The sequence below is a fragment of the Numida meleagris genome, chromosome 4, assembly GCF_002078875.1.
Source record: "Numida meleagris isolate 19003 breed g44 Domestic line chromosome 4, NumMel1.0, whole genome shotgun sequence".
Lineage (NCBI taxonomy): Eukaryota > Metazoa > Chordata > Aves > Galliformes > Numididae > Numida > Numida meleagris.
This window is the reverse complement of record NC_034412.1, coordinates 92678795-92702252: the sequence shown is the minus strand read 5'-3', so window position 1 is coordinate 92702252 and position 23458 is coordinate 92678795. Positions and strand designations below refer to the sequence as shown.

General features: G+C 47.3%; 1 protein-coding gene and 1 long non-coding RNA gene across 5 annotated transcripts in view; one reads left to right on the top strand and one right to left on the bottom strand.

Annotated features, from left to right (window-relative positions):
- The window catches only part of LOC110397826, a 13673-nt gene extending 3271 nt beyond the window's left edge, over window positions 1-10402 (top strand). Inside the window, exon 2 of the long non-coding RNA XR_002437999.1 lies at window positions 9729-10402. This is a non-coding gene — a long non-coding RNA (uncharacterized LOC110397826). The remainder of the gene's footprint in view (window positions 1-9728) is intronic.
- Window positions 8464-23458, bottom strand: LOC110397825. 4 transcript variants are annotated; one of them, XM_021394689.1, is made up of 9 exons: window positions 22128-23458; window positions 21948-21997; window positions 20582-20674; window positions 17744-17837; window positions 17498-17647; window positions 16156-16293; window positions 14740-14869; window positions 13918-14084; window positions 8464-8756 (listed from the first exon to the last, which is right to left on the bottom strand). In XM_021394689.1, the coding sequence occupies exons 2-8, from the start codon at window positions 21981-21983 to the stop codon at window positions 13931-13933; spliced, it is 795 nt and encodes a 264-aa protein (XP_021250364.1). In that variant the 5' UTR covers window positions 21984-21997; window positions 22128-23458; the 3' UTR covers window positions 8464-8756; window positions 13918-13930. The 4 variants fall into 4 exon arrangements, with proteins under 4 accessions (XP_021250364.1, XP_021250362.1, XP_021250363.1 ...); XM_021394687.1 differs by having other exon boundaries at window positions 8465-8744; window positions 17498-17837; window positions 22128-23456; XM_021394686.1 differs by having other exon boundaries at window positions 8469-8756; window positions 17498-17837; window positions 22128-23453.

Sequence of the window (23458 nt, the reverse complement as noted above, 5' to 3'; positions counted from 1 at the left end):
ATCTGTGCAGCTGCTGGGCAGACGCTTCGTGTTCGTGTTCTCCAGAAATTTGGTGGTACTTCCAAGGAAAATGTTTCTGCCTGTAAAAGGGCACGTCCTAGGTATCAGATGGTCAGGTTTTTAACGTGGGCGCCCTACTTTCCCTGCATACACCACCACACTTTCCCCTGTGGATCACCGTGTTGTGCAAACAGAAGCCTATTGTCCAGAAGGAGCGTTGGTATTTTCCCTGTATGTTAATGAGCCATAAACCAAGACCCAATGAGTAAGACCGACGTTCCCCGGAGTGCTTTCTCATCCTCAGTGCCCAGACTGGGATACCAAGGCTGGGTTTGCAGCAGCGTTGTGTAACTCAGTGTGCGCTTTGGGCTCTCGAAGCCATTCAAGAAATTCAAGCCCAAGAGGTACCACAGCTCTCCAACTGAGTCATCAGAAATGAGTGGACATTTTTGTCAGCCTCCGTTGCCAAAAACTGCTCAATGAATCAGCTCGAAGGTCTGAAACAAGAAGCTCTGGGTTCTGTGTGATAACTCTTAGTGTCTAATGTGAGGGAGGGGCGTTGCAAATGCTTAGCTTGGCCTTGGAAGGAAAGAGCACCAGTGCCAGAATGATACGTGGTGTTCTGAGGGGGAGGACAGCACAAAACCACCAGAGGAAAAAGGCAGCTTATCCCACAGAGTGCCACAGTCTGGAACCTAGTTAAATAGCTGCAAATTTTTACTTACTTCCAACAGTTCTGTTTTGTGGCTCTACTGTGTATTGCTGGCAACAGTAGTGAAATTGTGTTATAAATCTCCAGGGAAAAAAAGAAATCATCTCTGACACTTATCGTGAAAACCACTTCTCAGGCTGAAATAAGTTGCCAAAGAAGATTCTCTTTTCCCTTTCTATTATTTTCCTGACAAGCTGGACAAGGGCTGCTGTCTCTTGTGCTGAAAAGATCTAATTATATACATACATAAAAAACCAGAAGGCAGTAACCATTTGTCATGTATGACTCACCACTGTCTTTCCAAATGTCATTGATGCTGGCAAGCTAACTACAACCACGAAACACATTCATGTCTCACAAGGCTGCTTGGTTTGATTGCAGGCTGACAAGAATTAGTCTGAGTCATTGGGAGGAGACAGGGGGAAGGTTCCTCTGGACACCTGGGATTATTGTGTGCTACAGACATTGCAGAAGGGAAACCACTCAAAGACAAACCAATGCCTTCAATGGCACTCCCATAGCGAGGTGTTCTGCAAGCCATTAAACATGAGGAAACAGAGCATTGTCCAAGTGGAAGAGGAGACATCCACATTAGCAACACCGAAGAGCAACAATGGCATGAACACAACCATTCTAGCCCAGGAAGCTGCATTTAGCTTTACATCTGTATAAAGGACTGTGAAACAATAGGTTTGGCCTCCCACTATAAAATAAAAAGTGGAGCTCTCTGGATTACATCTTCATGGGCATCTCCTTGTAGGAGTGAGGCTGATGCCTGGAAACCCTGCTCTGCATGAGCTGGTGAGGAGGAGAGCTTCCAGTGTCCTTACAGTGAGACCCCAGTGCCCTCGCCAGGAAGATCAGGGACTTGCTAGGGAGCACAGCTTCTTGTCTATCCTGGGACTACATGTGCATGGGCAGCCCAGTGCCAAGGAGAAGCACGTTGGGCTGAGCAGAAGATGGAGCCAAAAGTTCAACTCTCAAGCTCAGAGCATCAGATCCAATGGGTCTCCTAAAGGCAAGCTTTACCCCAAAAAATCACAGATACCTCTGAAAGCCCTAGAAGACTTTGAAGTACATCATTCCGTAGCAAGGTGGGCAGAGTATTTCCAAAGCACAGTTTTTCCATAATGGCACGGATTTGCTGATAACTCTTATGCCAGCACTAGACTGCTCCAAGAAACATCACATCATGTTCTACAGCCCTAACTGAAAATGCATCCTCTTGCTGCTTAATTTTGATCAGCAGAGCCCAGCACCCAGCCCCATTCACACTCATAATGATTCTGGTGTTGTTGGAGCCACAGTTGTTTGCTGGCTCCTCAGCAAAGACTTCACCTCTTGGTGACAACGGAGTGGAGGTGCCTCACCTTTAGGGAAGATTCAGGGTAGGAAGTCACTAATTAAGTTAAAAAGCACCCGGGTAGACAGGAAAAGTGTGGAAAGCAAAAGAATTGAACAAGAAGCTTTTTTGGGACCGGACTGTTAAATCTCAGACCTTCCCATGCTATGATGATATATCACATTCTCCTTTGCAAACAGCTGCATTACATTTTTATCATTCAGCAAATGTAACTGCGGTTTATTTTTAGCTGTAATTGAATATCTGCTTTCAAATCTTATCACTGCCTACCCAGATCAAGTGGATGAGATGTCAAGTACAAATGTAACGTAGACTACATCATAGTGAAGAGCAAAGCAACAGCAAATTAATCATCTTTTCTTTTTTCCAAGGCATTCCCAAATCCAGGAGAGACCTGGGACTGTTTACTGACGTGATTCGTAGCTGAAGAACTAGAAGTTGTCTGGTGGTATTTCACATTTTAGGATGCATTTTCACCTGAGGATCTCAAAATGTTTGCAGATCTTAAAGCCTGATCTACACTTTTTTCTTCTCTTCCTTTGTTGAAGCGAATAACCTTATTTCCTTAAGAACATGATCTTTCTCCTCCGGTACCTCTTAATAAAATCTCAATTACAAAATATTTTAGAGCTGTATAGCTGAATTTCCGTGCCAATATAGAAAAAAAAAAAAAACACATTTACCAACTTCAGTAACTGTGATGCTAAGTCCATAGAGCTTTCTTATATAAAAATCAGCATCACTTGTCTTCAGCTTAACTAATGCCATTAAATGCCTTGCAGCTCTATGGGTGGAAAACTGAACAGAGCAGCGCAGGATTTGTGTGGGATAATTGCCCATGGATGTGCTGAGAATACACACCTGATCTGAGTACCCATAAAGCATTTGGCAAAATGAGGATGCGTTTAAACTAGCAGAATGAGAAACACGCTGCTTCGCTTTGATGAGAAATCAAACTCTGGCTGTGGTGTTTTGCTCCAGAAGTAAGTGAGCCTTGGGGAGATGGAAGGAGCATGTGGTGGAAATTAGATGTTAGACTCCAAGGATTTGTTTTATTATTCAATGTGTGAATCTTTCTAGGTCATAAAATCTGGATAGCAGGAGAAGGGCAGGGATGTAAATATGAGGTCAGCACAGGAAGGCAAGAGATGGAGCTGCCTGGGAGCCAGCCAGCACGTGCTGGTCAGATATTAAGGGTGTGCATGCTGGCACCCAGCTGTGCCCAATGCACGGCTGCTGGGCTCAGAACGAGCAGCAGAGAGGGAAAATCCATCAGTTATTTCATGAAAGAGGTTTAAAAAGGATTAGGCATCTCATCTGCTAAGATGAATGACTCCGTGCTGGAATACACGACTTTTTAGGAACAGAACAAAAATCCATCTTGTCAAAACCTTATCCTTTCCAGAAGCCGATGTAAAGATAGCGGAGAAGGGAATGAAAAACTGTAGCATTAATTACTTTATCTAGCCAAGAACTCATGAACAAAGCTCAGAAATGGATTGCTGGTCAGGCTGAGTCCTAAGGATCCCCAAAGACCTCCGTTCACAATAATAATCTCACAACAGAAAGCTTCTCACCAGCGAAAGCAGAGGGCAAGAGTTGAAATTCTCATAAATGCATAATGCTCAGCGCTGACAAAGAAGGCACCCAGCTCTAAGAGTGGTTCTCATGGTGCAGATAGAAGCACCCTTGGAAAGATACTTCTCTGTAGTGACCAGAGCAGCTTCTGGAAGTGAAGCAGGTCCAGCTCTGAGCCTTTTGCAGACGTTCTGGATTTTATTCAGTGATTATCTGTATGGATAATCTGCATACCCACACTAAAATACCGGTCCCTAGGGCTTTCCTCATTTAAAAACTGAGTTCCCTAGGCATCCAGCTAGACAAGCTGATTCTTGCTTTGTTTTTTTTCCTGGATCTGTGAAATTTGCCTTTCTACAGCACAGTCCAGATCAAGGGGAGCCCAAGGAGTCCTGTGAGGCAGCACTATAAGCCTGATTGTTTCTGGTTCAGTGTTAGGAAGAATCTGTTCTTGGAAAGAGTGGCGATGCATTGGCACAGGCTGCCCAGGGAAGTGGTGGAGTCACCATCCCTGGGGGTGTTCAAGAACTGTGGAGGTGTGGCACTGAGGGACGTGGTCAGTGGGGTGGTGGGGATGGGCTGGGGTTGGACTTGGTGATCTTCCTGGTCTTTTCAACCTCAATGATTCTATGATTCTGTAGATGTCTTTTGCGTTAGGCTGTGACTCACGCATCTGTTGCTCCCCTCTCTGCATCCTGGCCACGCTGCTTATGGTTGTTGAAGGTATTAACTGGAGACCTGGCTTATTGATGAATTCCCAGCAGCATCAGTCTAGAGATAAATAGCTAGGTGCTTGCGCAAAGTTCTCAGTCCAATTGGTGCTTTGGCTGCTTGGTTTTCAAGACTAAATTCTGCCGGTAACTTCTGCTAGATAAATACAATTTATGCTGGGTGAATATGGGTTGGATTCAAAGAATTTGTATCCACACTCTTTATATCAGCAGATTTGCTGAATTTGTTATAATCAATTTTGATAAGTAACGTTTGAATATAGAAATGGCTGCATGTGGCAATGGGGCTGAGTCTCTTGTGGCTGTCCCTGTGTTCTGCTCTATGCTGGGTGGTCTCCAAGGTTTGCAGGCAACCCCAGCAGAGATGGTTGGCAGAGACTCAGCTGGAAACCAAGCCCCCAGATAAAGAAAGATGCAATTCCCAAAGCTGCATCCTGGGGAATGGGTCCTCTCAATGGATCTTTGGGTGTTAGCCTACCTGGCAATTTAGCTAGATTATTTCAGAACAGAGATATCAAGATGGTATTTCTAATCATCGGTTTTGTGGGTTTTTTTCCCCTTTCTTTTTTAAAGTTCATGTTACCCAGACCATTAATGGAGAATACTGTGTGCTGTTCCCTTTTCAGTGAAAACACAAGATGTCCTCAAAGGCTGCACTAATTAGAGCAATTCAAGCTCTTTTCCAGAGTGATGACTGCTTGCAAAATGCTACTCCATTAAATATACATATATATATTACAGAAATACAGGCAAGAAGATCTCTTGGAGAGCAGAAACCAGAATAGTTTCCAACAACAGAATAAAACCCTGCCCTAGTGCAGGGTCCCCACTGCCCAGTTCACACTCACTGCCCTCTTGGCTGTTCCGCACATCTTGGTTTTGCTTTGTGTCACGGTAAAGCCTTTATTTCTGGATGGTGCTTGTTATAATGGCCTCAAGGGAGCTTTAGATGTTCATTTACTTTACCAGGGTCCAAAAATACTTAGCTCAAGTCAATTAAGTTTTTAATTAAACACGCATTAGGAGGAGAACCTTGCATATGAAATTATTTCATATCTTTTTTAACAGGCAGAGGAATCAGTAGAGTTTGGCAACTTCTGCACTGCAATAACTTAAAGCCCAAGAACTCCTCTAACGTTCACTTGTGAACTGCATGACTCACAAAACTGGTTCTCTCAGAGCAGAAACCCTGCAATTCTACTTCTTTTCCCCAGGGTGTTGATTTATGTACTGGTCATATTCCCCAGGTTCCTCTGATAGTAAGTCTGTCCTTTAAAAAGTAGCCAGTGCTTCATTTGTGGGCACTGTGCTTCTGTGGATTGTAAAGCCTTGCAATTCCATGCAATTCTGCAGCCCAGCCGTTAAAGCAAGAATGTGCTGCTTAATTGATCTGCACCAGCATCCTCCACCATCTGAATGATATCGGATATTGTAAAAAGATTGGTCTGGCAAACTAGAATGATCTTGGCTAAAAATGCCTGAAGTGATCCAAAACAGATGAGCTAAAAATGTGTTTTAGAGAGGCTCCTCTGGGCAACATCTTATCATAGAATGCTTTGAGTTGGAGGGGACCTTCATAGAATGGTTTGAGTTGGAAGAGACCCTTAGAGGCCATCTGGTCCAACCCCCTGCAATGAGCAGGGACACCTGCAGCTCCATCAGGTGCTTAGATCCCATCCAGCCTGACCTTGAGTGTCTCCAGGGACGGGGCATCCACCACCTCTCTGGGCAGAGAGATGGTACTGAGGAGAAATTTAGATACTTGGTATCCAGAAGAGGTGGTGGATGAGGCTGATGCAAAAAAAAAAAATGCTTCAGTCTCCTTAATGCACAAAAAATCCCCTACCAACTGGATAGCAGGTTGCAGACAGCATTTCTGTCTGCAGGAATGGACTCTGGCCTTTTGTACTTGATAACAGGGAAAGGGAAACATTTCTGAGTCTTCATACAGTCATTTGCAGGGAGATCGCTAATGCCAGAAACGGAATGAGCAGAACATTTTAATAGCTTTAAATGAAAAAAAAAAAATCCCATTAAAACGCAAAAATCTTTTTAGTTTGGTTGAAAAATAATCTATGGTGAAGAATAACCAGTTCTAAAGTGAAGATGGGGACACGTGATAAGGATGAGTTAATCTCAGATGAAATTGCTTTTCTGTAAGATTGAATCCGTGTGATAGAAATAAACAGAAGATCTAGTGCCCACATCTTTTTAAAGAAGAAATACACCAGTCTGGGCAGATTTTCTAAACTCTCCGGTAGAGAGCCACCCAGCAGCCCCTCTCCATTGGTTCACAGTGTAGCTTAAAATAATGTAAATGTGTTACCACAGCTATGCAAAAATTCATTGCAGAGGCAAAAGTGGGTCATGGGAGGTAGGGAGTTAGCACCAGAGGCAATGCTCACCCAAAAAATGCTCCTGAGTTACTCAGGAGAGCCTATGAGCTTCCACTGGTGCAGACTACCAAATGTATTGATTTACTTCGAGCAGAAGATTAAAGAAGCCACAGTTGTCCAGGTGTAATAATTTGTAGGTTGTAAGTGCCACGCTCACTGTCCTCCTGTGGTTCATCCTCACTGCCATCCGTGATAAGTGTGGGTTAAAAAATCCAGGACTCAGCCACTCTGTATTTTTTTCATTTCAAACTTTGAGTTGTGAAAAATAGCCTGTTTTAACCTAGTGCTCTGACTTGAGTTTTTGTTTTGTGCATCAGTCCCAAACTGAGGTGATACCCTCAGTATGTGTTACAGATGGGCTTAGACCATCCCCAAAGAGGAATTAGGATCCTATTCCTTAGCTAGACAGGCAACTCCCTGGAGATCTTTACTACCCAAACCACAGGGGTGCACAGACTTCCATTGCTGGCTAGATACCACTTTCAAAGCCATAACTGGGACTTGTGCACATAAATCCCTTTATGGCTTTTCTTCACCATCTTTTTAATCTCTTTTCTTTATCAAGGTGTGCAGTGGTAGGAAAATGGTAATGGTTTTCAACCAGGTGATTAGATTAAAGGAAGAAATTCTTCACTTTTTAGATACTGGGCCAGGTTGCCCAGTGGATGTGGGTGCCCCATCTCTGGAGGTGCTCAAGGCCAGGTTGGATGGGGCCTTGGGCAGGCTGATCTGGTGGGAGGTGTCCCTGCCCACAGCAAGGAGTTGGAACTGGACGGGCTTTAAGATGCCTTCCAACCCAAACCATTCTGTAATTTTATGTCATAGCCACTGACTTCTAATTCACTTGGACATGAGAGGAATGTGCTGCAGTCTGCAGGGCTAGTGTAGGCACTCAGTTCACAAAAAACAATATATCTGCACACCAGGAGATATGGAGTCATTTTTGTGAGACTCCACAGAGGGACACCCACTCCTCCTCAGCATCAGCAGCCTGCCCATAACATACATCAGTGCGGTATATAACACAACCCATCCTCAGCCCTACAAGCAATGGCCAAGGCTCTTACTATAGCTTGGAAATACTTGGAGGAAGATGAGCCACGGCTCTCAGCAGGGATGCATGAAGGGTTTAAACTTGGATATAGTATACTTGCTTGTCCTGAAGATGCTCCTGGGATTCCTGAAATAAGCCAAAGTAGCCCTTCTCCCTCCCTGTGAGATCTCTAGCAATGCTGGACATCTGGATACTATTTTTCCTGCAAATATAGTATTGTGCCTATCATTGGGCTGAAACACACAAGCATAGAAATATTCATCCATACACAAGAATACACACACATTAGACAAAAAATGGTCAAGACCAAACCCTAGCCATGAAGCTGAGCATCCTGAGCTGGCTTTCACCCATACTAATCAGGGCTAGTCCTCTATAGCAGCTTGTCTTGGGGAGCCTTGGAGTTAAGGTGCACCGTGCTGGTTTGGTGATTCGGCTGAGTGCCTGGCCTTTTGATGTAGCAGCATAGATGTGCCTTCAGGATTCCCTTTTCTCCAAGATTTGTTTCAGTGTGGTAACACACACACAAGTTTTTCTTCACTATCACCCTCTAATCAGGCTCTTAATTATTCATAGCAGTGAGATTTTTGACTGAGAAAGGAAGAAAGGAATGGGTCCCTCCTATCTCCAAGGGGAAAAAAAAAAAAAAGAAAACACAACAGTGTTTGAACAGTAAAACGTCTATATATATATTAGGATGTGCAGTAACTGGAAAATGCAAATCTGGGAGCAGCTTTATGAGGAGGTGAGTCAGGCAGCGGTTGTCCCAGAAGAACGGTCTCCGCAATGTAGGACGGCATCTGCACTGCAGACTGAAGTGGCTTGGGGGGTGACTGTCATCTCCAGCCTCTGGTTTCTGCCCTGTCCCCAGGAAGTTGGAGCTCACATTCAGGCACTTTCCCTCTCCCTCCTGGGGATGAAACTGGGGGAAAGAGCAATTACTTCAAAGCAATATTTGTTCACGGAACAAAACAAAACAAAACCACACTCTTTTTTGGCCACAAAGCCATTGAAAAATGCAGATGGATGTCACCTTGTCCTGTCATTGTTGGAAATATGTTGACTGTAGGGACAACTGACTCTGCTCTGAAATAGATGAGTGTTTAGATTAAGTCAAAAACAAATGGAATGAGCCCATAATAATATTCCAAAATACTAAATATTGTCTTTTCTTAAGTCCTTCTGCTTTCCTGACCTCTCCCTAGAAAGCTAGAAATGGGTCAAGGAAAGAAGAAGGCCTGATTCCAGTTCAAAGACCATTCCCAAACTGCTCTCAACTGTAGCAGAAATGTTACTTTGATGTTTTTCCTGCAAACAAGCACCATACCCATGGCTGGCTTGAAGAATTGTATTTAAAGCCAAAGCACCAGAGCTAATAGCTGGTATTTCTCACACTGGCTGCACTGCTCCATTTGGAATACAAACCACTTACTTCCTTTTAAACAATCAGAAAACTGATGCAAGTGACGCAAGTGCTAAATACCTATCATCCCTCACACGTTCACTGGCCAGATTTCAAGGCAGCACTGAGCAGGCACAAAAACGCTGATAGAACAAAGAGTTTCATCGCCAGCATCTGGCTCAGGCACAGGTTCCACTCTACAGAGCCCTCAATCACCCTCCTGCATATCTTAAGGTCCTTGAAACACCAGGGCTGTTGGCTGGCAGCATGCTCACTGCTCCACTGACACCACAAGGGCCTTCCTTGCTGGGGTCCTCCTCTTCCCCCAACTTCATGGTTTTGACTTTTATAAGATGCCCAGGTTTCTGTGCACAGGTCCCCTGCAGTGGACCAATAGCTCATCACATTCCCTAGGCCCATCAGCTGCTGCTCATCTGTTTTTCCTTTGTTTCACCAGTTCTTTTTTTGTTTTGTTTTTGTTTTTGTTTTCAGGACCCAGCACTTGGTGTTTGTTGAGCTTCACACAGTTGGCCTCAGTCCATCAATCCAGTCTATCCAGATCCTTTGGTTGGACCTACCCTCAAGCAGATCAACACTTCCTCCCAGTTTGGTGTCACCTGCAAACTTACTGAGGGTGCACTCAGTCCCCTCATCCAGATCATCACTAAAGATATTCAACAGGACTGGTCTTGACACTGGCCCCTGAGGAGCACCACCTGAGACCAGTAAACAGCTGGATTTAATTCCATTCACCACCACTCTCTGGACCAGCCATCTTTCACATTCCTTGGGTAAATGCAGGGCCATCTCATACTGTGAACTGAGATTGACAGTGCTAACATTTAGCATAGCCAGGCTGGGAGACTCAAGTGTTGATTAGATCAGAAGCTTTCTGATGCGACCATTTGCTCTGCAAACCTACTAAATTAATTGGCTTATTATTAGCAACTTGGCCACGAGCCACATCTCATCTGCTGGAATATCCTATAGAGAAATAAAATCTATTTCTTTTCCCTATTGTTTTGGCATCCCATTCTACCACTGAGTACCACATAACATCTGACTGTTCCCAGCTGGATGTGGAAGGATGAAAACTGAGTCAGCAAGTATGATAGCATGTTTCAATTTGACTCTGTTAAAAAATAAAAGAAAAGAGATGATGCTTATAGGCTTGGTTTGCTATAAGATCGGCTCCTCCTGAGGAGGAAGGCATGGCTGGGTGGCACCATTGTTCCCTGGAGGAGGGCAGTGCTTGTGTCTTCCAAAGGCCATATGATGAGAACTGGGAGGAGTGGCTGACAGTTGCTTGATTCCCAACTACCAAGCCATCAGTTGCTTTGCAACAAGCTTTTTTCTCTTCTTGTCCTTTCCCTCCATCTCTTTTGAGCTCCATTGCTGGCTCGAGAAAGTTACATTAAAAATATACTACTCCCAAACTCTGATAAATTGACACCCCCGGGTGACAATAATTTTGCTGAAATACGTTGCTTGCCAAGTTGGGCTCTTGGCCTTTGCTCATAATTTCTGCTGGGCTGGTGGCTAAGCTGAGGGGAGACCTGGCTCTTCTCTTTTACACATTATGCACCATAGCAAGCTGATCTCAAACACTGCTGTGGCTCTGCCATGTACAATTCACTTCTAATAGTCATCACTGCACAAAAGCCCAATCACTTTTAATGAACTCTCCTGAAAAGGATGCATGGACTAAGTTCAGAATTCAGTTTGTTCTTCCATGCTTGGAAACACAAAAGACAAAATTAAAGGAGGGAAGCGCTACTCTGTGGTGATGACAGAGGATGGAACATCCTTTTCCTGGAGCAGACATCCTCATCGTGAATCTTGAGGAAGAAAAGCATTGAGCAACAAAGTGGATGGGGCACAGTGTGGTACCCGAATGCCACACTCATGCACCCCATTATGGGATGACAGCCTGCACAGCCAGGACCAAGTGCGTGTCCAGACACACATTCACCCCGAAAGGGAGAATTTCCTCTTCCACCCAGGAGGTGGCACCAAGGTACTCACACAACACCCTTCGCTTCGGCCCCACTGAGAACTTATTTTCCCTGAAGTTATGCATGCGCTGGGGAGAAAACCTCCAAACTGCATTCACTGGGTTGTGCATTCTGTGATGGAATCAGCTGAGCGCCCTAAGAAGGTACGTGTTTCTGATCGCTCTATGGAGGTCATCGCTTGGATTTGAACAGGATCAGTCCTCTGCTGGCTCCATGTTTCCCACCAGAGAAAGGAATCAAGCCAGCTTCCATCCAGGGGTGTTCCCTGGTTTCAGACACAGGCCAGCACCAAATGCTTTGGGATAATATTCCCAGTATCAACCACAGCAGTACTGGGGTGATGTGCTCCTGGAAAATGCTTCCTGATCTCCACCAGCCACAGTCTGACTCATCTCCCACTTATTTCCCTCTGCTGTTTTGTTGTTGTTGATGTTGTTTGGTTGGTTTTGTTTTGTTTTCTCTTTCCTTTGGACTTTATTGCCAGTGCAAGGCCTCTCTAAAGTAGGAAAGAAAACAAATGTGATTCTGGGAAGACAAATGATAGAATCCTCTGTGGCCAGAGCAGTGGCTCTGTATTTTTCACCTGAGCAATTTGGTCTGCACTAGTTCCCCAGCTGCCAGGAGAAGAGGAATAACCCACAGATGGAAAGTGCCACACATTAGTGGAGCCAGTAAGAAGCAGAAGACTTTCCAGGGTGCCCCAGTGCAGACTGGTGCCTGATGGTCTCCCGTTCATTGTGGACAAGCACACAGTTAAGGATCCCAGTAGCAAGTCCATAATCAGTTTGCCTGACTGAGCATCTTCACTAGTACTCTGATGCATCACAAGTGCATCACAAGTGTACCATCCAGTCCAGCCATTTGTTTCCACCATGGTTGCCCATGTTGATTAGCAATTAGCAGTGTATTATCTTTCCTAGTGAAGATGATTTGAAATTACCTTATGTGCATAATTCATCACAACACAGCCCCTGTCTGCCTATCAGATTGTTGCAGTGGAGCAATGGCAGCATGTCTAAGGAGCCTGTCTGCAGCACAGGGAGTCTGGATAATGACGTTTTTTCATAAGATAAACCTGTCAGTGAGATCATAGGATTTGTACAGAAGTGCTTGTCCCATTAAGAACATTTCTATTCTCACGGTCCCATTCCCCAAGGAATTCAAACAACTTCTGGAACTTATGCTGTAGACAGATATTATTTTTTCCTGTTTTTAAGGTAAAGGTAGTTTCATTGTTTTTGCTCTCCAAATTCTACCCATCGTACACAGTTGCAGTGGGAATCCCTAGAATACACAGTGCCATGCTGACAGGGTCAGTGACATCCCATGCCCAAGTATCCTTCTATTGCATGTCCAAGCAGAATCATAGAATCATTTAGATTGGAAAAGACCACTAAGATCAAGTCCAACCATCAACCCATCTCCATCATACCCACTAAACCATGCCCCTAAGTGCCACATTGACATGATTCTTGGATATCTCCAGGAATGGTGACTCCACCACTTCCCTGGGCAGCCTGTTCCAACGCATTACCACTTTTTCAGAGAATAAATTTCTCCTAATATCCAACGCAAACCTCCCCTGGCACAACTTAAGGCTGTTATCTCTTGTCCTACGAGAGAAGGTGGCTTTCCTAGTGTCCTGCAGCAAGTTAATGGCAAAATTTGCCATTGGGGGGTGGTGATGGAGTGAAACACCTGTGCAGCATAAAGAGGCAGGAGAGGTGATTCCCTTTGCTGATCAGTTCCTTGGGGCAGAGACCAGTGTGCTACTTTGTCTATAGATGCCATCACCATCTGCTCCTGGTCTAGGTATGTTTGATAACACTGAAAAAGAGGTTATTTGTTATCACTATTATCTTTTGATATTTTGTGCGTATCCATTCAAAATATGTTGCTTATCCTTGAATATATGAACAAGTCACATTAAAAGCAGCGTGTTTAAGATGCTGAGGGGGAATGTCCCTACACTGTCTATTCCAGGGTAGTTGTAGTGCCTGCTTAGAAGATCCCAAGGCAGAGCTGGGCATGATCAGGGCCACCAGCCATTCCCAGCACCTTCCCTGCATCTGCAGCCCTGCAATGCCACCTTCAGGATGGCAGCAGCCTCGCTCCTTCCACAAATCCTAGAAATCACCCTAAACCCAAAAAACCCACAGCGAAATCAGTGCTGGCTGCCCTCGTTATCACGCACAAGGCTTTTGAGACAGCAAAAGAACACGGTATTTTTTTAACAAGTATGTGAACTGAAATTTGCTGGGTGCTTTTAGCTCTCCGCTGTCCAAAAAAACCCCTTTTTATTTCTGACAATGATAAAAGCTCAGATTTCTTAATGAAATATGTGTGTAAAAAGGTTTCTGCTGAACACTTTAAAAGGATGTGGTAATGGTGGGTTTGGAAGAGAGGTTTCCAGGCTTCCAGGGTCTATGGTAGAAAATATCACTCAGCCTGGAGAGCAGGGAGCTGCTATCACAGAACAGCACGGGTAACGCATCCTAACATCAATCAGAACACCACAGTGTAATGTAGGTGTCCTGGTTCAGCCTGCTGAAAGCCTCATGAATGTCTCCCTGTAATCTCACTGCTTCAGCCCCTGAAATCCCACTGACTCCCCATCACAGTGTCTCCCAGCTTTCAGCACAGACATGGGTAATGCGGCTACTTACCATGCAGCACCAGTCACTGGGCTGTGTCTGGTGCAACCTCACTCTGGGAGGACGGCCCTTGGGGCTTCAAGGCAGAGTGGAGCTCTGCAGCGGGGCCTTGAGATGCCCAATTCAGCCTGTGCAAGTGAATGCTGTAGTTGTCCTTGTACTCAGATACCCAGCGGTTCCTGCAGAGAACATGGAGAAGCCAATGAGGAGTGGGTATGGTCACTGGGACCAGTCATCCACTCAGTTCAACCATTGCACCAGCTCTGTCTGCAGCCTACACCTAAATCCAAGGTTGTAGATCAAAATCAAGACTTCAGTGTATATCTGAAATATGTGTATGCTAGGGGGAGGTGCAGGGATGAGGCAGCAGGGAGGAATTACATTTCCGGTGAGAAATGAGAGCTCAGGAGCAGTTTATGCCTGTTTGTTCATAGTTCATAGCAGATGAGTCACCTTGCAAACAGCTCCTGCCCTGTCTGATCCAAGAGCTGCCTTTCCCAGGGGAAGCCCCGGCACCGAAATGTTGGGATGTGCCCTCCTGTGCCCATCACACAGGGCCCTCAGTTCCTTCTTCCTGGTGGGAAGTGTCAATGGTTGCCCCAGGAAAAGCTTCCCAGCTCATTACCAACCCCACTACAAAATTCTCAAGAAAAGGCTGAGCCTTGTGGAAGGCTGTGGCCCTGAGGGAATTCATCTGAACACATTGCATAACATGGACATGGAGAAATACACTTGGGAAACACATTCCAACCCCAACCAGCTCCAAAACCTCCCTTTCCTACTCTTACCCTGACCTCACTCACAACCCACTCCCCCAGCCCAGCTTTCCCTTACTGGTGGAAGTGCTGATCTTCAGTGAAAACGTGAGACACATTCTTATTTGCTGTACAGCATCCACTGTAGGCTGCAGGCTGGCGCTGGAAATCGGTGCTGTAGGTAGAGCTCCGGTCAAGGTTAAAGCAGTCTAGTGAAGGAGAGTGCAAATAATTGAGAGGTCACAGTGGGTCGGGCTCTGAGCACCTGATGGAGCTGTAGATGTCCCTGTTCATTGCAGGGGAGTTGGACCAGATGGCCTTTAAAGGTCCCTTCCAACTCAAGTGATTCCATGAAACATTCTGGGAGTCCCTATCCCCTGCAGTCCAAACATTCCCCCTCCTCCTGAGCTCCATCAGCACTTCATGCTCTTATCACTCCCATTGGAGCTACCATGACCGAAGGGGAAGGAGGGTTAACCAAGGGGAAATGCAAGATGTGCTTCCTTGGTGGGGATGGAGTTATTTTAGCTCTCATTTCCCATGGCCTTTTAAGTATGATGGAAGTCACACAAGGCAGATCTGGAAAGGGTATCTTGTTCCTTGAGGACACTGACTGGTCTGCTGCTATATATTTTCTCCTGTTGTCTACAATTTCCTCTTTTATCGTGCCAGAGCAACACGTCTTTGCCTTACTTCATCAGAAGTAAAACAAGGAAGAGTTTATTTGCGGGAAAAACAAACAAACAAAAAATCCACAGCCCATCTTGTGCAATGTTACCACAAGAGGATGCATGGACACCGATGTGTGGCTGAACCGGGTATTCATGCAGGGCTGTTTCCTCACGTGTGTTTGTGTCTTTTGGTTGCGTGTATGGAAATAGATGCATGAGTGACCCCAAATGTAACCGGTTTGCAGTGAGTCTGTGGTAAAACCATGCTCCCTGTCTGCAGGCTGCAGATCTGCTGCTGGAAGACTGCTCTCAGTGCAGAAACCACAGAAATCTGGATAATGAGACAGCAGCTCAGCCCCATGCCAGAGGGGATGCATGCAGGGAGGGCAGCCCCCAAGTGAAAATCATCACATCTACTCTGCTTTCGTCCCCAAAAATCCCCAGAGGAACTGGGTTGAAGAGGTGTTATGTTCTCCCCTGCGTGTGTGTCCCTCTGACCAAATGGACCTGCCAGCAGAAAACATGCTGCCAGCACTCACAGCAAAGCAGTGAGAATGCACACAGAGCCACCAACTCCAGCTGCACCACCTGGAGCAGCCCATATGGAAATGGGGATGGTAGAGATGTTATTTACAATGCTCCAGCCTTTCCTGGAAGAAAATTATTTTCCCTGCCTTAATTCTCCCCACCAACTGGTGGATGGCTGTGGGGATCCTGTGTGCATTTCCCACTTACCTTCCTCAGTCTCTTCCTGCATTAAATTCAAGAAGCCCAAAGCCAGGCTGAAGGCCACGAGTCCCCTGCCACAGCCTCCACCCACTGACCTTCCACCAAAACCGAGGAGCGCAGGGCCATGTTCTTGTTCTGCTGAGCCTCGTGTTGCAGGGCCTGGCCTGTCTCCAGCATGAAGTGCTGGTAGGTACCAAAGGTTGGATCCAGCTTTTGCCTATACAGCAACATCCCTGAGAGATGGGAGAAGACAGTACATTAGATGGGAAGACCTATCAATTACCCAAATCCTGCCCTCGGGAAGGAGCAAGCAAACAACAGCAGCTTGGAGCCTCAGCTGGTATAAATCAAGGGAAGACTCATTCCCTTCAGCAGAGCTTTGCTGAGTTGCATCAATTTGGAATTGATTTGGTTCACAAAGCCAGTGGGGGAAAGATTTATGGTGATGTGAAGCGAGTGGAAGGAGCCATGCTGTCTCCATGGTGCTCCGGAGCACTAAGAGGAGCTGAGACACATTGCAGGTCAGTGTATGAAAGACTCTGCAAGAAATACAGCACTGCTGGACTACAGAGGGGCAGAGCAAGAAGGAAAAAGCCCACAGCAGTTGTGTCACTAGCACAACTTTCCTATTCCTGTATTGGTGTACAACACTTTCCTGTATTGTGTACAATACAACGTAAGATGGGCTCAGCAAGGAGATGGTTGAAGCCTCCAGATGTTAAGAGACGTCTTCAAATGGTCATCTGTCCGAATGGAGACATGTCCATCTGATCTACTTATCCCAGCTCTCTTTCTAGTGCATGGAGAGAGAGAAGTCCTGCCAGGGTTCACTCTATTTCATGCTCTGTCCCTGGAGATATTCAAGGTCAGGCTGGACAGGGCTCTGAGCACCTGATGGAGCTGTAGGTGTCCCTGTTCATCACAGGGGATTTAGACCAGGTGACCTTTAAGGGTCCCTCCCAACTCGAAAAATTCTATGATTCTAGGATCTTCAAGGCAGCATTTAGGCTACAAGAATTATCCGTGGCTTTTCTCCCCCTTGACCATGAGAAGAGCTGAGAGCTCCAGACAGTCATCCTATGGTGGAAGATGGGAATTCAGAGAGGACATCCCTGCCCATATCCTCCTGCTTGGTGCTGGAGCGTGGCTGAGCAGTGCTGCCCTGCTCCCTTCCACCTTGGAACTCAGAGGAATATCTCCAGTGCTTTGCAAAGATTGAGCACAGATGGTGATCACCGATTTTGTTTTCCTGATGTCCTAGCACAGACTTCCATCAGCATTTAATCCACACAAGCAGGCCATGAGCTTGGTACCCTGCTAACCCAACCTGCAGCCTGCTGGTGCCCAGCAGGCCAAGGCAGGGGGACCTGGGGTAGCACAGCCCAGCAGACAGCTCTCAGGTGCTGGATCTGGCCGCTGCCAGCTGAGCAGGATTACCTGCTGCACTCGGGCCACCAGCAGCAGCCTGAAGGTGCTGGGAAGAAGACAGATCCTTTTCCAGCCCACTGAGAGTCCATGGCCTCTCCAGTCTCTCTGCCTGGCTTGCTGTCAGTTCAGGGGTGGAGTAGCACCTTGGTGCATGGCTTTCTGCAAGGGGGAGGTCAGAACTGAAGTGCTTTCTCTGCTCTTCATAAGCCTGCTGCAGCACTCTGGGACTGAGGGCGATGCCTTCTTGCTTCTCACTTTGTGTGACTTCTCTCCCTTCCCCGACAGCTTTGTCATAGTACGTCATCGCCCGCGGCTCCTGAGGCACGGCAAACTCGTTGGCTCTTAGCTTCTGCAGAAAGAAGTCACGTGTGAGTGGAGACGTGGTGAGAGGGACAATTACTAAAGCATCATTAAACAGTGCTACCTGCCCACAGGGACACCGCAGGCACAAAGCACCCACACGACTGCTGTTAAATAATGCACAGAATATTAAGGCTGCCTCTTTCAAAGAATCATAGAATGGCTTAGGTTGGAAGGGACCTTAAAGATCATCTGCTTCCAACCCCCCTGCCGTAGGCTGGTTGCCACCCTCCAGATCAGGCTCCCAGGGCCCCATCCAACCTGGCACTGAATGCCTCCAGAGACAACTTCTCTGGGCAGCCAGTGCCAGCGCCTCACCACCTTCTGGGTAAAAGAATTCCTTCCTAACATCTAACCTAAATTTCCCCTCTTTTTGTTTAAGCCATTCCCCCTTGTCCTGTCACTACTAGACCACATAAAAAGTTGCTCCCCTTCTGCTTATAAGCTCCTGGCAAGTACGAGAAGGCCACAATGAGGTCCCCCTGGAGCCTTCTCCAGGCTGAGCAGGCCCAACTCTCTCAACCATTCTTCACAGGAGAGGTGCTTCAGCCCTTTGATTGTCTTCATGTCCCCCTTCTTTCTGTCTTTTTATGGCTTGCTGGGCACTGAGACCACCTGCAACAGGACAGCAGCAAGCCCAGATCTCTCTGGTTGTGGCCTCAGTCCACTACTGGTTCCACATTGGGGTTCTCTGGCTGGTCACCCACTTTCCTTCCATTTCCATGTCCTCCCATGGCAGATACGCATGTCCCTAGGCAATGGGCAGAGCAGGATGAATGAGGCAATGACCTGACTGCAGGGTGCCAGCACCTCAACCATTAGCAATGAGAACACAACCCATAAAGTGGAGAAGGAAGGCTCCAAGAACTGCTGATCATTCCAGCAGAAGGGACAGATCCATACAAGGATTCATGGCAGGGTAATGCTGACGTGACAGCTGGCACGGCTGCTCAGGGAATCTGCCAGCTTCAGCATCTTTCCAGCTACATGCTGCAGCTCTGTGCGGAGCCAGCTGTTCCTTGCTAAAGGCTCAGCCAAAGACACTCCTGCTCTGCCAGGCCGTGCTTTGTCCATCAGCTATCTATGACCTCTTGCTTTGGATCTCCACAAGTTTCTCTTTGTCCCTTGGCCTCATAAATCCCCAGGGTTCTCCTTGCCACCACCCAGCCCAAGGTGACTTCTCCTTCACCACACATAGAGCAGGGTGGGAGGAAGCTGCTGAGCTATGGGGACCACCTGTAACTGGCGGTTTCCTCCCACAAGGATGGCAAGAGCTCCTCATGAGACATCTCCAGAGGGACAAGAGCCTCTGGAGACCCATGATGGGGATGACAGAGCAGATGGTGCTTTCTGTCTTAACCCAAGGATGTCTTCAGCTTCCAGCAGGACACCACCAGCAGGATTTCACACAGAGAAACTCCAAAGTGCTTTTATCCACCTAAATAAAAGCAAATGAGCAGGTCCAAGAGCAAAACCTGGGCTTCCCAAGGACCTCATCGGTGCATGACCCAATGGGACAGCTTTCCTTGCAAGTTAGTAGAGGGGCAATGAAGAGTCAATAGGAGATACAACCCACTGAAAGCAGTCACATCTCAGTTGCTTCCTCCCTTCAACTCCATCAGGACCTCCACAGAATGCATACAGCCTTCCAAAGTTGTCAAGAAAAACAGTAATAATAAATAATAAAGAAAAGAAGTTGAGGTGCATGGACTGGGCACCACAACCGCTTCTCCCCAAGCCGCAGCAGGCAGGGGTTAACTCTGCCATCCTGGAGGCCACCTGAGGCTTGGGCATTCCGGGAAGCACTCGCCAGCCCTTCAGAGCCCCACTAATGAAGGCTGCTGGCAGCAGGAGCGCTCCCAGGGGCAGGAGGAGGGGAGCTGGCAGCCAGGGAAGAGGGAGGAGAGGAGAGGGCTGAGGACAGCAGTGCGGCCGGGGCCTTACGTGCAGAATGAGAGCCACCACCACCCTCGTGCACAGACAGCCCCAGCGGGCACCTTCACACAATGATTTCTCTGTTGTTGCCCACTCTCCCTCCCCAGCCTGAATGTTTTTTTTTTTTCCCCCTCTCCTGTGAGCGAATGAGCCCAAAGTGCTCTAGCAAGCGAACATGCCCCCCGCCACTTCTCGGCAGTGGCCCGGTGCAAACCCCAGCTGTCCCCACTGGGCTGCCACAAGCAATTAGGGCCGGGCAGGCGGAGCGCGGCAAATCAGATTAAATAGCTCAGGGGGTCACTCGCACCGCCAGGGGATTAGAAAGAAAACAACGTAAGCTTCCCCGCAGAAACCTTCTCAGGCCCGTGTCAGGGCACAGAGACATCTCCATCCCAAATGCAACCCCCCTCCTAAAGGCGGCACCGAGGTGGATCTGATCCTGATCACTCTATCAGCCCCACAGGGAGCAATAGGAGTCCAAGGCTTAGGTGCGGTTCAGCGTGCAGTCGTTAATGCCCTGGCTTAATGAGTGTAATTAGCATGGCCCGCCCCAAATGCTTTCACTGGAGGGCAGGAGGGGGATTTCCCGCAGAAGGGATGGGGACAGAGGCCTTGGGCATTTGGGCATGATGGAACCTGCTGATGGGTCGTGGCAGTAGGGACCAAGGCGGACCAAAGGGACTCACACCTCTGCACCCACCCAATCCCAGGCCCACCCAGTCCCTGCCTGTCCCATAGCCAAGAGCAGGGAGCTGGCACCAAAGGACATTGAGCAAAGTCAGGAGAAGCCCATGGTACCTGAATGTCCTCCTCAGTGGGTGGTTTGATCTCTTCCTGCCACGTGTAGTCCTTCTTGTGCATGCTCCTGTACATACCCAGTGACACGGGTGGCTGGAAGGAGAGGAAGCAAACACAAGGAGCTGCTAGGGCTTGGTCACCTTCTGTCACCCTCTAAAGATGGTGACAGAAACACAGAATCATAGAATCATAGAATCATAGAATCGTTAAGGTTGGAAAAGACCTCCAAGATCATCTAGTCCAACCACCAACCCTCCCCCCACCATGCCCCCTAACCATGTCCCTCAGTGCCACATCTCCATGGTTCTTGAGCACCTCCAGGGAAAATGACTTCACTGCCTCCCTGGCCAGCCTGTGCCAGTGCATCACCACTCTTCCAGAGAAGAAATTTTTCCTGATATCCAACCTGAACCTCCCCTGCCTCCTTATGCTTAGAGGAGGACAAACTGCTCTTCCAGATGCAATCTCTGTCCCCTGGGATCAGTCCAACAGGGGCAGCCCCTCGCTTGGTTACGCCTCAACAAGGGTGACCAGGGAGGTCCAAGATCTTTTGGCAATGACCTTTTGGGTTCTTCTAGTCCCAGGGAGACCACCATAGTGATCACTTTCCTCCTGCCTTTCTCAAGCCTCCTTGCTCAGATGCTCAGGGCACAGATATAAAGCTGCTAAAATACTTTCATCAGCTGCTGAGGTCCAGTGTCACTCAGGTTAAGCAAGCATGTGCTTCCGTCTCGTATTTCAGTAACATTTCTTGTGTTCTCCTTACGTATATAAAGTCAAGCACTGGCTAATGTCAATATAAATTCTGCAAAGCAACTGGAGAAAATATGGAGGAAAATTCCACCAAGAGCTATTGAGGCAGTCACATCAGCCCAGAGACCAAAAATAAATGCAGTGCAAACTGCAGGGGATCTGCAGAGGATTTTAGGGAGGAAGCACTATGTGCTCATCCTGTTTCCCGTGCTCCCCCCTTGGCATCCACCACAGCCCACTGCTGGAGACAGGAAAGTGGGTGAGATGAGCCTTCAGGCTCAACTCGGTGCTTTGGACAAAGTTGAAATACTTAAAGCACCTACTGAGATAAAAGGAAGCAATAACTGCGCCAGTACATAGACAGCATCTTACAGAAGGTTCCTTGTGCCTTGCCAGCAGTGCCATTCATTATGTGCAAGAATATATTTTATATCCTCATTACTCTATTCCAACATTTCACTCGTTCCTCCCTCCGGGCTTCCCAGACGAGTGGCTGCCTTTGGCTAGGACCCAGAAGCCTCTTGTCACCAGCTCCTCTTATCTTCCCAACCTGGCAGACTGCAAATCCATTACTCAAACCCCAGGGAGGGAGGGAACCCCTTTTGTATTTCACCTTCGAATGCACTGGTTTCCTCATTGCATCCTCCATGGTGAACCAGGAACCTGGACCAGAAGAAGTAATTCCGTCAATCAGATCTTCTCCTCCACATAGCCCAAAAGGGCAAGGGATCTAGAGACTTGGTGTGGGTCCTGGAAGGAGGAAGGAGATTCAGATTGTAGGACCCCTGCATACCTTAAACTGGTGGTTAGAGCATGATTGACATCATCCAATCTCAGCGACGCAAAGTGTACACATCCAGCAATGAGCACCCATGGAGCCAGGCAGCTCAGGAGATGCAGCTTGGTGGGACCAGGCAGAGATGAGATGACAGCACCTCACCACCAGCAGCCTACAGCAGAGAGGTGAACCTAGGTGTCCCTTCCAAGATAGGAGAGGTGCCTTGGTACGTGCACGATGGGATATGTTTTGTGGCGGCAGGGTTTCCATGGACAAGGGAACCCTGCCCTTTGTGAGACACCTGCATTCTAGGACCCTGGAGGCCTTGGTCGGAGGGACCTCACCCCATGATGTGTGGGATGAGGGGTTCTTGGGGGATAACAAAGCAGGGGATGCAGTCTTCTGTCCCACACCCACGAAGCAGTAATTACTCTTCCAAAAACATCAAGCATTAACTACCTTTGGATCCATCTCATCCAAGACTAATTTCAATTAATTTTAGATGTCTACAAAGAGGACGTCTCCCTCTGAGCTGAGCCTTCCTGACCTCCTGGCTCATTTAGCTTGATTCATGTGACCAGTGGAGACACGTATTTTGGGAAGAAATGAACTGCTTTCTCGGAAAGCATAGGTTTGGTCAGCTGAATCTCATCCAAGAGTCCAATTTCTGTAGCCACATATGAGCCTGGATATCAGATCAGAAAGGAGATTCTCCTGCACTACAGTTAATGCAGATAGTGGTAAATGCCAGTGATGATGCATGAGTCAGAAATACGACATCTCGGCTCCAGGATCCTGGTCTGACTTTACTGAAAAGCAATGAGAGCAAAACTCCTGGGCTGACAGTTTCTTCTGCAGGATGTGGAGAGGGCCCTGGTTTATGGGAACTTATTTCTGAAGAGCTTCTGATTCCCTGCACTGGGACAGAAAATTCCGTTTAGTTCTGTGCTTGTACCACAGTGGATACAGAGGAAAGCTGGTCACGGAGCCAGGTTCACAGGCACCCTTGGAATGAGCTGAATTCCAGAGCTGTTTCTCTTTTCACCCCGTTATGCACTGGTGCATAACCAGAGCCCAAGGATGCCAATGCCAGAGCCACGTGCTGCTGGCACCTCAGCACTGGAGCCAGGCAGGAGGAGAAGCCCTTCATCCCTGCTGTATTTTATGCAAATGAATATCAGGATAAGGAAGATAAACAAGGAAAGAAATCATTTCTAGAAATGCGAAACTCTCATGTTCTCCTGTGCTTATATTAAAGGGATTACACTCCATTTCCTTCTTAATACAGCTAATGCTCTATGGGAAGCCCTCAGGCCAGGGATTAAAGCACTTATTCAATTAATTAG

Excerpts from the sequence above, each read along its gene's own strand:
- LOC110397825 (XM_021394687.1), bottom strand. The coding sequence starts at position 21,983 with ATGGAGGATGCAATGAGGAAACCAGTGCATTCGAAG. Across the intron at positions 17,838-20,581 it reads CCACTGAGGAGGACATTCAG|AAGCTAAGAGCCAACGAGTT; the intron begins GTACCATGGGCT and ends TTCTTTCTGCAG. Across the intron at positions 14,870-16,155 it reads CTCCTCGGTTTTGGTGGAAG|ACTGCTTTAACCTTGACCGG; the intron begins GTCAGTGGGTGG and ends CTCCTTCACTAG.